A 14,603-nucleotide genomic window follows, 5' to 3' on the forward strand; every position below is an offset into this window, starting at 1 on the left:
CATCCACCGGACCTGACGCCTGATACTATTGCACGGGATAGGATCCCACCCTAAATTGGTGGATTGGAGGCGGACTGCCAATGAGCAGTGAAAGATGGCATGGTGCCATTCAAGATTCAGCTCTGCATTCCCCGAATCGAGAAAGAGGAGATCCATGGGATGGTCCCCGAGGGAGGGGGAGTGAACCGTGCCGCCCCAGATCCATGGCTGATGAATCTAGTGAGGGTGATAACTAGATAGAAGGGTCTAGAGATTAGCATGATCCGGCGCAACCAGTCCGAGTGGCTCCTGCAGGAGGGTCAGGGTTTCCCTGCCTGACGCTAGCAGGTGAAGACACTCGTGTGAGACGCAATGATGCTTGCCACGGGGGGAGGTGGAGGATCGTATTCCCCACCGCTGCACCGCCCGATTGGGGGGGTGGATTGAGGCAATGAGAAAATCGATAATCGGATTATCGGAGCACGGGACACAGGATGATTGTTGGGAGGCCGAGCAGTGAAAGAGTTGACTTGACAGGGCCCCGGCGGCAACATCATATCCACCTACGATCCATGCAGGACGCACAGATTCCTTGCTTTTTTTCCTATTTGGGAGAGTCAACTAAGAGTCTATCGGTGGCAGACGCAGATTGCAGATGGAGCCCTGCCATGTCGCTGGGAGAGACTAGACTAGTGTGTCCCGAGGTGCTGGCCAGGCGGCCCGGTAATGGAGTCGAGGGCAGCGTGCATGCGCCTGAAAGAGCAACAGACACCGCGACTAGAGTTGCGTGAACGATCAGAGGATTACCCACACACACCGTACCACCAGCCAGGTTTCCATTAGCGGGCGGGGTACATTTCAGCGGTGCCAGGCGCATCTTGCAGGAAAGGAAGTGCACTTTGGCTGCCAAAGTGATTAGCAAGACGTCAGCCTAGCATGGGTCAGGCGAAGGTGGATACCAAACCCGCAGGCATGATTGCACGATGGGTGGGAGATCAGGATTGAATTGGAAGCTGAATACAAAGGCCCCCAAATCCAGCAGGCTGGGGCGTCAACCAGGGAGCGAACGCTAGTTCGATTCCCAAGGCGGGAGATCTAACCGGTGGGTTCAGCTGCACGAGGACTCGAACTACTAAACGCTCCGCCGATTCCTGAAGAGTGAAAGTGGGAAGGGAGAAAAGAGGGGAATGGGAATGAATCGATGGGAAAAGATTGGAGGCTATACTCAAAGAGGGAAGAAAAGAACGAGGGCGGGAGGGAGATGCACGATCGAGAGGCTCGATGACAGGGGGGGGGGGCAGCAAAGTGGAAGTCACAGATCCAATGGGAGGGCAGGAAGAGGAAGATTGAGTCAAGAACCGTGGGTGTTCGGGCTGAAGAGATGCCCAATAATGGATTAAGTTAAGTTATGGGGAACAAAAAGAGAAGAGAGAAGAGAAAAGAGAGAAAGAAGGGAAAGAGATGGGAAAGGGTAAGTTGGGAAGATCATGAATGTGGAGAATGGGAGATTTCTTTTTTGTTTTTGTTTTTTCTTTTCTTTCTGTCTCTCTCTCTAATTCTTTTGATTATTTTAATTCCTGTTGATTTTTCTTTTTCTTCTTTGCTTGTTTCTGATTTTCTTATCTACGTATTTTCTTTATCATTTTATTTTTCTTGATTTCCGAATTCCGAATTTTGATTTTCAATTTTGTATATTTCCCTTTTCCCCTCTAGGGAATTAGAGGTGAGTTCGTCTGCATGACGGGAGCTGTTCGCTCTGGCCATTCGCGACCCACTCGGGATGCGATCTGAAGTACGAAACCGCGACGGGTTTAGCGGGAGCTGCACTCGGCGGCTGTCATTCGATGTCTTGGGGGAAGCCAGTGGGTCGGAGTGGGATCCGCGCCCCGATCTTGGGGAGACTCAGAATGGATGGAATTCCAAATTCCAAATCATGGCATTATTAGCATGGGATCGAATGGGTAAGAAAAATAAAACTGGAATTAATCTGGAATTCCTTGTCATTCCCACATCCACTCACATCCACTCACTCACACGCCGCCCCCCTCGGACTCTGGCTCGGGCTCGAGCTGTCGCGCGCGCTCTCTCTCTGTCTCTCTCACTCTCGCCGCAGGATTGATTAGTTGTTTGGTGGTTTCATGAGCTTGGTCCTTTTTTTTACCCTCTGAAACTTCCCATCATGAAATGGAGATATATTTATCAGCCCCAGAATTCCCCTTTGATGGATCGGGGAAATTATTCTTCTTCTTCTTGATCTTTTGTGATCATTCCTGTCTACTGCCTTCTACCAAACTCACCAAACTGTCCTCGGTCCTCCGTGCTACATACTACATACTACTTACTGTTCTCATCCGCTCCCGTCACTTCCACACTGGAAACGGGGCATGTGTGATTTGATTCACATTGGACTGGACTCAACTGGACTTGATTCAACTCTGGCAACACTAACTGGACGGGACTGAATTGACCCTCTTCTTCCCTCTCTGTCTCCTTCTCCTGTCTTTCTCATCGTCACCCTCTCTCCTCCTGTTTCCCTTCTCCTTCTCCCTCCCTCCCTCCCTCTCTCTCTCCAACCCTTCTCCTGTTCCATCTTTGGTTTCCACTCCTATCTTCTCCTCCTCCACTCTCCAATTCCCGTCAATCATCCCTTCAGTTCTTTGTGAGCAAATCAACCAGTAAATTCCTCCACGATGGGTAGTCTCTGGGAGTCTCCCACTTTGGGCGATCCCTTCAACCTCACCTCCCCCGACAATCAGCTGGACCAGGTCAACAACCACGGCAACAACCATGGTGCCGGTTTCTACACCGACTTGTTGACCTTCGCCTTTCGGGGCCCAGTCCACTATGACCGGCAACAGCCAATATTCATCGACGCTGAGGACGCTACGCGATTCTTCAACGCGTTGCAGTTCGAGACGCTGGTTCGAGCGCTGATTGCTGGCCTCAAAGCCCACAACGTACAGCCTGGCGATTGTGTCTTGGTCCACCTGGGCAATAGTGTAAGTAGTAGTCATCTAATCATCTTCCTCCCCTGACTGGCCCGCTTATCAAATCTCCCTCCCCCCAATACTACTTACTTAACTCAACCTCGACATCTCTGCCCCTCCCCCCACCTCACCACCCTCCTGTTCTCTGTTCTCGTCCATTTGATTTGTTACCTGTTTCTCCATCATGTTGTCGTCATCCCATCATGCCCCTCCATCATCCTCTTCTCACTGACTCATGGCGTGGTAGATCATATACCCCGCGCTGTTCTTCAGTATCATCGGCGCTGGCGGTGTGTTCATGGGCTCCAATGCGCGCAGCCAACCACAAGAACTGGAGCATATTCTGCAACTGGCGGAGCCAAAGCTGATCATCACCTCGTCCGATGCACTGCCCACGGTGCTGAGCGTGTCAGCCGACCGCGGAATGCATCCCAGCCAGGTGTGTTTGGTGGACGAAGCTGCAGGGGATTACATCGCCCAATACTTCCTCGCCGGACCATTGGCCTATGCGACTGCCGGCACCTCCTACCTACTACCGAGTAGTGGGGGCGGCTCTTTGGTGAACTTCGCCCACCTTCTGGCGTATGGCGAAAGTGATTGGGTGGCCTTTGATGACGAGAGGATCGCCAAATCGACGCCGGCCGCCATGTTCTCCACCAGCGGAACCGGAGGCCTGCCTAAGGCAGCTTACCTCACCCACCATGCCATGATCTCTCACCACCTCACCATCCACTACGATGTGCCCTATGAGGTAACTCGCCTGATGTCGCTCCCGATGTTCCACATGTTTGGCGCATTGTGGACCCACTTATTTCCCATTCGCTATGGCGAGCCCTTGTTTGTGCTGTCGCGATTTGAAATGACCCAGTTCATTGCGACGGTGCGCGATTTTGGTATCACCGAGACCTACATGGTCCCCGCCATGATTCACAAGTTCAATCGGTCAGCCGCGTCCGCCGCAAGCTCCCTGTCCTCTCTCCGGTATGTTGGGGTCGCGGGCGCTCCCATTGATGCTGCCGCCATGCAGCGCTTTCGGGAACTGCTTCATAGTGACGCCCGTGCCTCCCAGCTGTGGGGGATGACGGAAGTGGGGGTGGTGTTCCAGAATCGCTATGGTCCCCAGCAGGCACCTGCCGGCAGCATTGGCCGATTGCTGGCGGGCTACGAGGTGCGGCTGGTCGGACAGGACCACCAGCTGGTGCTCGAGGACAACCAACCTGGCGAGCTCTGGGTGCGCGGGCCCGGGGTCCTCAGTGGATACAAGGGCCGGTCAGACGCCAAAGACGCCCGAGGGTGGTTCCGCACCGGCGATGTTGCGTACGTGAGCGCCGGGCAGTTCTACATCTACGGGCGCACGAAGGAGCTAATCAAAGTGCGAGGGTAAGTGATTGTCAGTTGGAAAGCAAACCCCGAAAGCAAGTGCTAACTGTGACGTGCAGATGGCAGGTGGCGCCGGCGGAGGTGGAGGCAGCGCTTCTCAAGCACCCGGAGATAGAGGACGCCGCAGTGATTGGGGTTACATCGCGGGACGGCAGCACGGAGTTGCCCCGAGCGTTCGTGGTGCGAGCCAAGAGCCTGACGGGCAGCCGGCTGACCGCGGACGATGTGTACAACTTCACGCGGCGCCAATTGGCCAGCTACAAGGCGCTGGATGGAGGGGTGATTTTCGTGGAGGAGATCCCACGGACCGCGAGTGGGAAGATCCAGCGGTTCAAACTCTCCCAGATGAACACCTATCGGGAGATAGTGAGTAACTTGCTGGCACGGTTCAAGGGTGCTAGTATGCAGACGGTGGGGATAATGCATCCAGGGCGCATTACGGTGTAAAGGGGGGGTTGCTTTTTTTTTTTTTTTTTTTTTTTTTTTTTTCTTTTCTTTCTCTTCTTGGTTGTCTGTTTTTTTCTTCTCTTCTTTTTTTTCGACTTTTTTTCTTCTTCCGTTGATATTCCGCTCTGGGAATGCCGTACATATTCGGGGGCGTTAGTGATTACGGGCTAGGCTTTAGGCGTTAAGAACGGGGTGGTCGGGGGGAAGAGGAGTGACAAGGGGGATGGCACCAGAAAAAGACGACTGGATTCGTCCATACAACTACTTACAGTCATACACATACATACATCCATCTGGGAGCACATAGCAAGCGCACAGATACATAGTATCAAGATAAAGCTAAACTAGTTAGTTAGTTAGTTAGTATTATAATGATGACCATCATGTCAAAAGAGAATCTCCTACCTAATGCGGCGACTACCAATGTAGTAACTAGAGTACCAGCCCCCCCTCTCTGTTTTTCTATTAATTTATTTTTTCTTGTTCGCACCGTTAGTCCCAAGGACACTGCCTGCTCCAGTGTACCACAGTGAGCTACTGTATGTCCTTAACCACGACAAGACTAGTTCAGGTTCTGCACGCCCGATACCTATCCGGGTAACCCCGGAAGAGCGGTTAATAAAATGGAGTTTGGAGTGGATTAGATCATCTGGTTTTAGGGTGATTACCCTTGCAGTACTCCATTGCGGTGCAGTAAACTTACTACTACTTAACTCTACTAGTGTAGTTGGTGTCTATGACTTATGTAGACTACTTTGTAACTAAGTAACTAGAGTAAATGAGTAATGGATTGAAGTAGTTGTGGTGGTGATTAGATATCTTCGCTTAGCTCTTAGTATTTAGTAGTTAGTATTTAGTTAGCTACTTAGTGTTTGTCCAACCCTGTGGGGTTGTGTGGTAGTACAGTGGCTGTTGTTTGGCACATGTTTGTCGACGTTAAGCGCGTGGGTGTGTGTGTGTGTGTGGGTGTGATACATTACACCAAAACGTGCTGGGTTGGTATGACTCAGTTTAAAACTGGATAAACACAATGCTTCTATCCATTCAGTTTCTAAACTTTTACATTCTGTAAAAAATGTAGTAATCTGCCCCTCCCCGCCCAAATCACGATCCTACTTACACTGCCTCACTAAGTAGTGGTATCTTGTCCAGTGACATAATAAACAGGGTAAGATACTAGGAATATCCCAGGTTATTCAGATACTGGGATATTAGAGTAGTTATCTTGCTTTTTTCGCTTATGGGAATCCTTGTAGTCATGAGAGGGGTAGATGGATTCTAAGTGGTCACTTCATTTTCTCCCGTAAGCGTGCTTGACTGGGATTGTGTTCCTTCATGTTCCTTGCAAGAAGGAGAAAAGCAAAAAAAAAGTATAGAGGAGGGGTCTGATCCCGGTTGTTGGGTACATACATACCTTACTACTAGTCTATTCAGCTAACTAAGTATCAGAGTTGGACATCTAAGTATCTGTGTAAGCAGTTACACTAAACCTGATATAGCAGGAGCATTTGCAAGTATTAGATTCCTTTTTGCTCTCATGTTTCACAGTGTTGCGATCGTTGGCATCTTGTATCTACTCTGAAAGAGGGGGGGAAAAGACTAATATTCCCAGGATGACCCTGCTAACAGCCAAACATGGATATACATGGATGTAGTAGTAGTAGTCGGAATCGTTATGTGATGAAGATTATCAGTAGGGATAGAGTTTTACCTCGGTAGTATACTACTATTATTACTCGTAGAGTATATGTGATGATGTCTGCAGAGTATGTCAAAATGACATGTGGTACTTCTGCTGCATTATTATTTATTTTTATTTCTATCCAAGGGAGTATGTACATAGACAGTAATGTAAGTAACTAAGATACATATGTATCTACTCAGCTAGTGACAACTTACATACATGTACATACACGAGCTGTATCATGTACATATTACTATCACTTATGTATATGTGTTATGTGTATGTGTATGTACCTAATCGAGTCAAAGCAAGTACCATCCCCCATTCTAATTGTAGTAGCAATAGCATTTAATAGTTCTACACCCATGTCTCCATAACTGCATAGTAGGAATTCACATGTCCCCATCGAACGTGGACAGCTGAAGAAATTATTTGTTTTCTTTGTCTAAGCGATAAATATAGTTGTTTTCGCCACTAAGCTTTCTGCTTAAGGAAAAAAGAAAGAAAAATATGGTTCACCCAGCTTTTAGCTTCGGTGTTTTTAAGGTTATGCTTTTTTCCCAGGATATGCACTCGGAACCATGGTTGAGGACTCGTCCCTAATGTAAGGTGATGATGGCTTATGTTTACTTTTTTTTTTTTTCTTTTACTTTTTTCACCTTCTCTCCAGTCCTAGTTTATGGAGTGAGTACGTACTTAGTGATGAGATGAAGGGATCTGATCCTATTTACTATCGCATCGCATACCAATTCCCGGATATTGTTAAGGTTTGGAGTCAAAGTTGGTGAACTCTATCCTATCTACCGAGGAGTGAATGAGTGAATGAATGAGTGACCGACCTTTTGTTGCCATTTTTGGGTGTAGCCTGATCTAGTATTTCCTATTTTACTACAGTTACTACATTTGTTGAAAACTACTTTCTATCTTGTGATTTATATATATTTCCGATTTTTATTTAGTTTTATTTTATTGCTGAGTTTCCATTCTTAGTAATCCTTCCTCTCTTTTAATCTATTTTCACTTGTAAATCCGACTAAACTCCGGTTCTTCCCCCGATGAGATAAAAGAATCCTACGGTGTAGAAGTAGTCAGTTAAGTAACTAACTAATCAATTAATTAATAATGACAAGTGTTAACCGACTACCAATGTTCGTCGCTGTCCGTGCCACCTGCTCAGTCTCAAACAACCCAAGTACCAATGGTAATCTCTTTTTCATCTATTCCCGACCAGGGTCTCGAAATGACATCTCCGCCTTGCGACACACTGACTACTAACTAACTAGCGCGATCCGCTAAGTCCCAAAGGAAGTCTATCCATCTCGTGTCTTTTTGTTCGATCGATGATAGAATATCCTCCATGATCACCATCCCGATCGACAAAAGTACAGATGGATAGATAGATCTGAAGAGCAGCAACAAAAAGCAATGAAAGACATCTCCACAACAATCAGAAGAAATATGATTTTCCGGAACAGGACACAAAAAGGAATGAAAGGGATCCCCCATGACCCGAATCTTGAGGTTAAGTTGAGTCCGGCCCGTACTAGTGCCGCAATAGTCTCGCCTGCCATGCCCACTTTTTTTTCTTTCTCCTATCTTTCCATTGAATCCATTCGACTTCTGAACCCTGCACTAGTTTGGTTAGTGACTTAGCCGCTGGGCTGGGTTAACTATTATCTGACTAAAGTAGGAGGGCATGGCATGGCATGGCTTGGATGGATGGATTTTTCAGCTCTGCGCCACACACCCAGACACCCTTGTCTTGCCACAGTGGGCTGTAACTAATATGGTGGGTTTATTGTTGCGATAGTGGTGTTCTATCTTTTTCTATCTTGGGTTATTGTTGTTGTAGATGATAGTCTGTATCGCTTTCATCGGGCTGAATTTCGAGTGCATTCCATTTACTGACTATCGGCAATCTACAGGATCTACACCTCCATCCGGTTTGTATCTCGGAGAAATGGATGGATCGATGCCATGACGACACCACCACGGCCCAACTCACTAGTTTCTCCAAGCCCAGCGCCGCCGCGTGGTCAGAGGACTGACTATCCAACTGTGGTATACAATCGCTTCGCGGAGAATGATCGATTGGATCGCGGGACAATCCGATTGTCGTCCACTCTCTCCTCTTTTTTTTCTTCCTCTTTCCCCCGCCGGCAGTCCGCTTGCGGAAGGTTACACACCATCGGCTGTCAACGAGGTTGGATCCGTCGAGACTATTGAACCGGATGGACGATGTTGCTTTGTCGGAATCTCCGGCTTTTCTCTCCGTGTCTTTGCCCAACACGGTTGTTGCTCCTATCGCCATCGTTGGGCTGTCACCGCTAGGGTCGCGAATCTGATCTCGGATCGACCATATTTCGCCATCCCATGGGCCGATTGACTGACTTTCCCTGATAATTTTCCGCCAAGATCGTAGTCATAGTAGTGGTAGTGGTGGTAGTAGGAGTAATTTGCCCCCGAGGCTCGAATCCTGCCTTACCTGAGATTCAGATTTATCCGGCTGAGGTTCACGTTCAGGACGGGTGGCACCGTAGCAGAGCCTCGCCATAGCGCATCCTCCACACTTGGCCCCAAACCTGACACCCGTCCGCTGATCGGCATGTCATTGCGGTTGGGGGAGAGTGGGTTGGTCCCGCGCATCACTAAGTCATGATTTTCCCTTCCCAACAACCCCAAGGTGCACGAGGGAGGTGAGGGGAGAAACTCTCTGCAGCCTGTACCCTCACCCTCAACTGTTTTCTCAGAGAAGACTGCATATGAGAGAGAGAGAGGCTGCGCCGAGGACCGCAACGTGCAGGTCATGTGACAGGGCCAGTGAACTAGCTGCAGCCACTAGAAGAATTAGACAGACGCCATCGCATGCCAGTCTGGGTTCCCTGGACCACCGCCTGTTTTCGTAAGCTCTTGCTTCCCTGTCGCCGTCGGTAATATTCTCCCGGTCCAGGTTATTCCCTAGCTTCATCAATGCCCGCCCCAGCCTGACTCTTGTGGCGGTCTCTCCGGAAACGACCACCACGCATTCAATGGGTCGTCCTGGCAGCTGCTGCCTGGATCCTGGCGGCCCCCAAGGGGTTGCATTATGGAGTAGGCACTAGTCGCAACGGTCTTCCCACTCGACTGCATTGCCACGTCGACTGACATGGTCCAGGAGGGGTAGAAGCATGATTGTCATCCATGTTCGCAATGGTGGTGGTGGTGGTCATGCTCTCAAACAAACCCCGAGTCGAGGATCTAACCGAGTATACTTCGTAGTGAAGAAAGAAGAGCGTTGTTGGCGCGGTTTCGGGATTCACTGGTCCCCGATGTCAAGACCGTTAATTGCTCAATTTTTGATTTTATATTTTCTTTTTTTGTCGTTTCTTTATTCCCCTCTCCATCTAAAGTTTTTCCAACTCTACCCAGTCGAATCAAGTCATGTTCCATATTCACATGCGACCGGGATTTCAAGATTCGAGTAAAGAAATGCCGTCTAGGATAGCCTATCGTCCATGACCGGGAGTCCGGCGGAGCATTCATGGCCCAGAAACAGATGCTCATCAGCAGCTGTCGTCACCGACTTCTGCACCGTACGTGCGTGATGAAGCAACCGACGTTGTACAACCTCAAATGTGATTGAGTTTGCGACCTCCCAGCCTTCGTCAAGTCAGTGGCGGTAAAGATGGCGGTAAACCAGGGAAGAGGAACAAAAAAATAAAAAAAAAAAATAAAAATAAACNCGACATTGTAACTATGTGTCTGCAGTGACGTGATAGTATCTGCTGCAAGAGAGGGGATATCCTAAAGCCCGCCACTGGCATTGTGCAACTCCGCCGCCCGACCGGTGTCGCTGGTGCATACTATCAAGCCATCATAACCGAGGCGCCGGCGCAGGTCGAGTCCCAGACCAAAGCATGTCTGTCGTACTAGGATGCAGCTCCTTCCATCCTAACGGACGCGCAAATCGCGCGATCCGGGCGTTGATCGATAATCTCACTCAGCTTTGTTTGACTCTGCTCCGCATCTGTCAGAGTATCCCGTAGCCTTTCCACCACACCCCCCATGCTAATGGCCCCAACGCCCCGATAACGGCTGCCCCAAACGGTATCTCCAAAATGCTCCAGATCCATATCGTCCCGATGGCTGGCGCCCCCCTCATCACCGCGTAGTATGGTTCGTCGTTGGTTATGACCATCAGCTTACAGCCAAGAGCGACCGCCATCGGCAGGAAGACCATGGTACGTAATGCCGGAGGGAAGAGCAATTTTCGGAAGAAGGCTAACGTCAGTTTCTCGCTGTCCCAAGGCAGAAGCGAGACCGTCTCAGTGGACTTCGACCTGCCGGTGCTGCCGATGAAGGAGACGACGTGTCCATGAGCGAGGTGGACAAGCAAGGTCAACATCGGAAAGGCCACGAAGACTGATTCGCGGATGAGGTTGTCTAGTTCGATAGACTCGGCATATTGATGGGCTGCGAGGTACGCGAGGGTCAGGTGGAGGGTGGTCAGGGGAACAGAAAGCAGGAGCGTGTCGATGACGGGCGGGATGGGATGCTCGGACTCTTCAGGTTCGTCTTTCCCCTCCTCAGTGGATGCGGTTTCGTCTGTGACTTCTTCAACCCTCCTGATATCCTGCCCGTTTTTTACCGCAGCCAGTTCCGACGCATTGAGGCCGGAAATATCACCAGTCGTGGGGTCGATGGTCACAAATCGGGGACTCGAGTCAGATGCCCCAGTCGGAGCGTTTGCCTGGCCTAGAAGTTCACTTTGTCGTTCGGATATAATTTCCATCAAGGTCTTCCCCTTGCTCTTCGGGGGATTCGGTGCAGGGCGCGCTAGGGGAATTGAGGAGGGGTCGAACGTGTCGCTGTCGACAGTTGTCGCTGCTGCCGCTGCTGCTCGTCGCTGTTTTCGGTTCCTGGGACCTTCCATGGTGCCGGAGTTCTGTAGATGTGCGTAGCTATTTATTGGCGAGAAAAAGGGGCGATGGTGCGCGACGAGACGAAGAAGCAGGGGGTTGTCTCAGGTGAAGCTCAGGTGTCAAAACTCCAAATGATGTATCACCGCCGGAGTTAAGCGGGGTTAGCCGTCAGGGTGGACTGACTGCCCGTCTATCTACACAGTATACAATAGACGACTACATTTTCTTCTCCTACAATCCAACACAGTGCAGACTTGCCTTTAACCATGTTTTCATTAGTAGCCAACTATAACTCCAGATCAAGAACTAATAGAATTACAAACATTTAGCAGCATGGCTAAGACCTGAAAAATTCCCGTCCTCTTCCAGTCAGAATCCCACTACATCGTCGGAATAAAACATCTCGCAAGAAATTACACGTTGAAAGCATGCCTTTCCGGAGAACGTATACTATTCCGGAAATACTTGCACTCGCTTAGCCAGACTGGTAGAGAGCCGGTCCAGCGACCACATGAGGATTGATCATGCTGATGTTGAACGGGGTCACGAAGAGGTTCGTATCAGTAATGGCAATGAACATGGTGCCATTAACGGCGGGATCACCTGCGTAGGTTTCAACGTTTGGCTGAATCGTCGATCCAGATCTCGAGCCGTTGAGTGTCAACTCAGAGTAGGTCACGTTCAGCTGCGTCACCCACGCCACGTACTTGGGGGCTCCCGCGGTCGTCGAGGTCACATAGCTATTGTTCGGCCCAACTGGCTGCCCTGGAGCATCCCAGGACAGGAAAACTTCCCGGCCGGGGAAAGACAGAGGGTTGGTGCGATTGTGGGTGATTGCAGGTGAGCAGTTGATACCCGGGGCATCATTGTTCTGGCAAGCTTGCGAGCTGGGGACCACCGTGCTGTTCAACACATTTGTGCCATTGGAGATAGTCTCCTTCCAAGCATCGGCACCGTTAATCCGGACCGGGTTCGGCTGGTTCAGGATAGACAGTGCTGGGAAGTTTTGCCAGGCCAGGCGCGTCTGGCCTTCTGGGCAAGAGGCAATATAGGGAGCAAGCAAAGTCCAGGCCCATGACTGAGGAACACCAACCTCGAACCAGACTGGCATGGGGAAGAGTCCTTCAAACTGCCTGAAGATCATTTGCTGGCGAGCCTCCGTGGTGATGGACAAAGTGAGAAGCGTCGCTGCTTCGCGGGAGTCCAGATGGGACAAGAATCCATACACACCCGCCTCGCCAAAGCGTGTAAGCTTCTGGCAGAAATCCAAGAACTCGTGAACGGTGGTATAAGGGTATACGTAGTTGCACTGTCTGGGTGCCTCCGCACCCAAAATGTTGGTCAACATGGTCGCATGGCCGACTTCCTGATCGGCCATGAATTCGATCAAGAAACGATCCTCTGCTGTCAACCCTGCAGCAGTAAAGTCGTCAACAGAGAAGCGTGCCAGTCCATCATGGAAGAGGTCGAGCTCGATGTACTCTTGGTACAACGCAAGGGCCTGGTAGTGGGTTAGCAGGAGCATGAAACTGTGGGAAGGGTAAACGCAAACTCACCAGAGACTCGTAGTCAAAGTCACTCTTTGCATTATAGACAGGGGTAGTCCCATTGGTTCCCACGCCCCCTGCTGGGATAAAAGGTCCGGGCTCGGGGCTGTGAAGCTGACCATCACTAGGGTAGGTGGTAGCCTCTGGGGGTATGCCCAAAGGAGAAATGCCAGGACCGATAGGGCCAGCAGTGAGTGCCCCAGTCGTTGTCGGTACCCCAGTGTACGGAGTGTGGGCCTGGGTTGTGGAATAGGTCACGACAGGCGGAGGAGCCACAGTCGCAGGGGCAGTAGCAGGGGCAGTAGCAGGAGCGGTAGCAGGGCCAGTCGCACCAGGTACGACTCCGGGCGCATTGCTAGTCGCATTACCAGGTACGATGCCAGGCGCAACGCCCGTCGCATTCCCGACTTGCCGAGGAATGTTGAGGCGGGGATATGCCAGAGTCAAGGGCAATGAGCCCATTGAGCCAAGCAAGATCAAACGGTTTAAAGTCATGCTGATCAGCGGTTGTATTCCAGAAAGTTAAACATCCGCAACTTGCTGAAATCCGGAGGCTCGACAGGCACCCAGCAGGTACATAAATACACTGATAGCCAGCACATCGTGCTCGTCATGTCACCCCCCATTTGTGACGCAATCGGGCAATCATAGTTTTTACGACTGTGTGTAACGGAGATTTCATCCACTCGAGCTGTCGAAACAGGAATTCTCTGTTGGAGTTCGGATGCGCGTGGATGTAACCTTCTCATCATCCATGACCCTCACGGAAGGCGACGGAAATATGGAACACAATGAAGCTCACACTACGGCCCCACCATGACTGACTCTTCGGAGCAAAGACAAAATCGAGGTATGTCTTGTCAAGCCCTAAAACTTGAAAGGGGACAACTGAACGACTTGGGGAAGAGTCGGTACGGTGGCCATTACACTCAAGCCACGCCGCGTGGCTTTTAAGAATGAGTACGGGTTGGACAGACTGATTAGAACGACCCCTTAAGGAACGGGCGGATATGCGCCATAGCAATACTCAGGGGAAAAAGTATGTTGTATCACGTAAGAGATGTTTGTAGCCTATCATCGCAGACGCCGGATTCAGGTCTCGTTGTAGTGCCTGCGGATTGTCTACAGTTGTGTCAGTCTGAAACCAGCATTCTTTCGGTCAAACAATCACTTTACTTCACAACAAAGGAATCCAGTTATAGACCCCATCAACTTACTGACAATATGGCTGGGCATCCGATGGTTAGCTTGTTCATTGATTCGCTATATGGTTGGACGGAAATGATATCCAACGGAATGACAGCCCGGCAAGGTAGCAGTTACCGCACGAAGCGTGGATATGCTAGAGCTCAGCTGTTTCCGGCCGTGCCCGATAATATCTCCTGGTTACTATGGCAGGTCGTATGTCGCCATCGTTGCTCTTGTGATGGTTGGTGTCACGAATATAACCAGCTCCAGTCGTGAGCTCGCGCCGAGAGTATGCTGCTCGCGGGGATGCTCACTTACTGTGCCAACCACTTATCTGGGCCGCTCAAAGATGAGGCATGCAGGATAGCTACTGTAGAAAGAACAGTAGAAACAGGTTTCACAGAATTCACTCAGCGTCATTTGACGCGGTCCCCTCTGGATGATATGCCTGATTGAGCCGGTTGCATCGCCCTCTACAAAACCTGCCATT

At 50.2% G+C, this 14,603-nt stretch overlaps 5 protein-coding genes across 5 annotated transcripts; 2 read left to right on the forward strand and 3 right to left on the reverse strand.

Annotated features, from left to right (window-relative positions):
* Positions 1-99: 99 nt before the first annotated feature.
* On the forward strand, positions 100-1,925 carry An14g06690 (hypothetical protein; the record flags this gene model as incomplete). The annotated part of the gene is made up of 7 exons (XM_059744374.1): positions 100-225; positions 428-495; positions 608-766; positions 842-904; positions 1,005-1,081; positions 1,281-1,379; positions 1,708-1,925. The coding sequence occupies 7 exons, from the start codon at positions 100-102 to the stop codon at positions 1,923-1,925; spliced, it is 810 nt and encodes a 269-aa protein (XP_059604696.1).
* Positions 1,926-2,669: 744 nt separating this feature from the next.
* Positions 2,670-4,793, forward strand: An14g06700 (uncharacterized protein; the record flags this gene model as incomplete). The annotated part of the gene is made up of 3 exons (XM_001401256.1): positions 2,670-2,978; positions 3,214-4,346; positions 4,406-4,793. The coding sequence occupies 3 exons, from the start codon at positions 2,670-2,672 to the stop codon at positions 4,791-4,793; spliced, it is 1,830 nt and encodes a 609-aa protein (XP_001401293.1).
* A 3,521-nt stretch (positions 4,794-8,314) lies between these two features.
* Positions 8,315-9,659, reverse strand: An14g06710 (hypothetical protein; the record flags this gene model as incomplete). The annotated part of the gene is made up of 4 exons (XM_059744375.1): positions 8,315-8,356; positions 8,483-8,873; positions 8,963-9,215; positions 9,623-9,659. 4 exons carry the CDS (start codon positions 9,657-9,659, stop codon positions 8,315-8,317), a joined length of 723 nt encoding a protein of 240 aa, XP_059604697.1.
* An 827-nt stretch (positions 9,660-10,486) lies between these two features.
* On the reverse strand, positions 10,487-11,389 carry An14g06720 (hypothetical protein; the record flags this gene model as incomplete). Its single annotated transcript, XM_059744376.1, has 2 exons — positions 10,487-10,927; positions 11,159-11,389. 2 exons carry the CDS (start codon positions 11,387-11,389, stop codon positions 10,487-10,489), a joined length of 672 nt encoding a protein of 223 aa, XP_059604698.1.
* Positions 11,390-11,853: 464 nt separating this feature from the next.
* On the reverse strand, positions 11,854-13,420 carry An14g06730 (uncharacterized protein; the record flags this gene model as incomplete). Its single annotated transcript, XM_001401259.1, has 2 exons — positions 11,854-12,879; positions 12,935-13,420. 2 exons carry the CDS (start codon positions 13,418-13,420, stop codon positions 11,854-11,856), a joined length of 1,512 nt encoding a protein of 503 aa, XP_001401296.1.
* Between the last annotated feature and the right edge of the window lie 1,183 nt (positions 13,421-14,603).

The sequence above is a fragment of the Aspergillus niger genome (genome assembly GCF_000002855.4).
Source record: "Aspergillus niger supercontig An14".
In the NCBI taxonomy this organism is placed as follows: Eukaryota; Fungi; Ascomycota; class Eurotiomycetes; order Eurotiales; family Aspergillaceae; genus Aspergillus; species Aspergillus niger.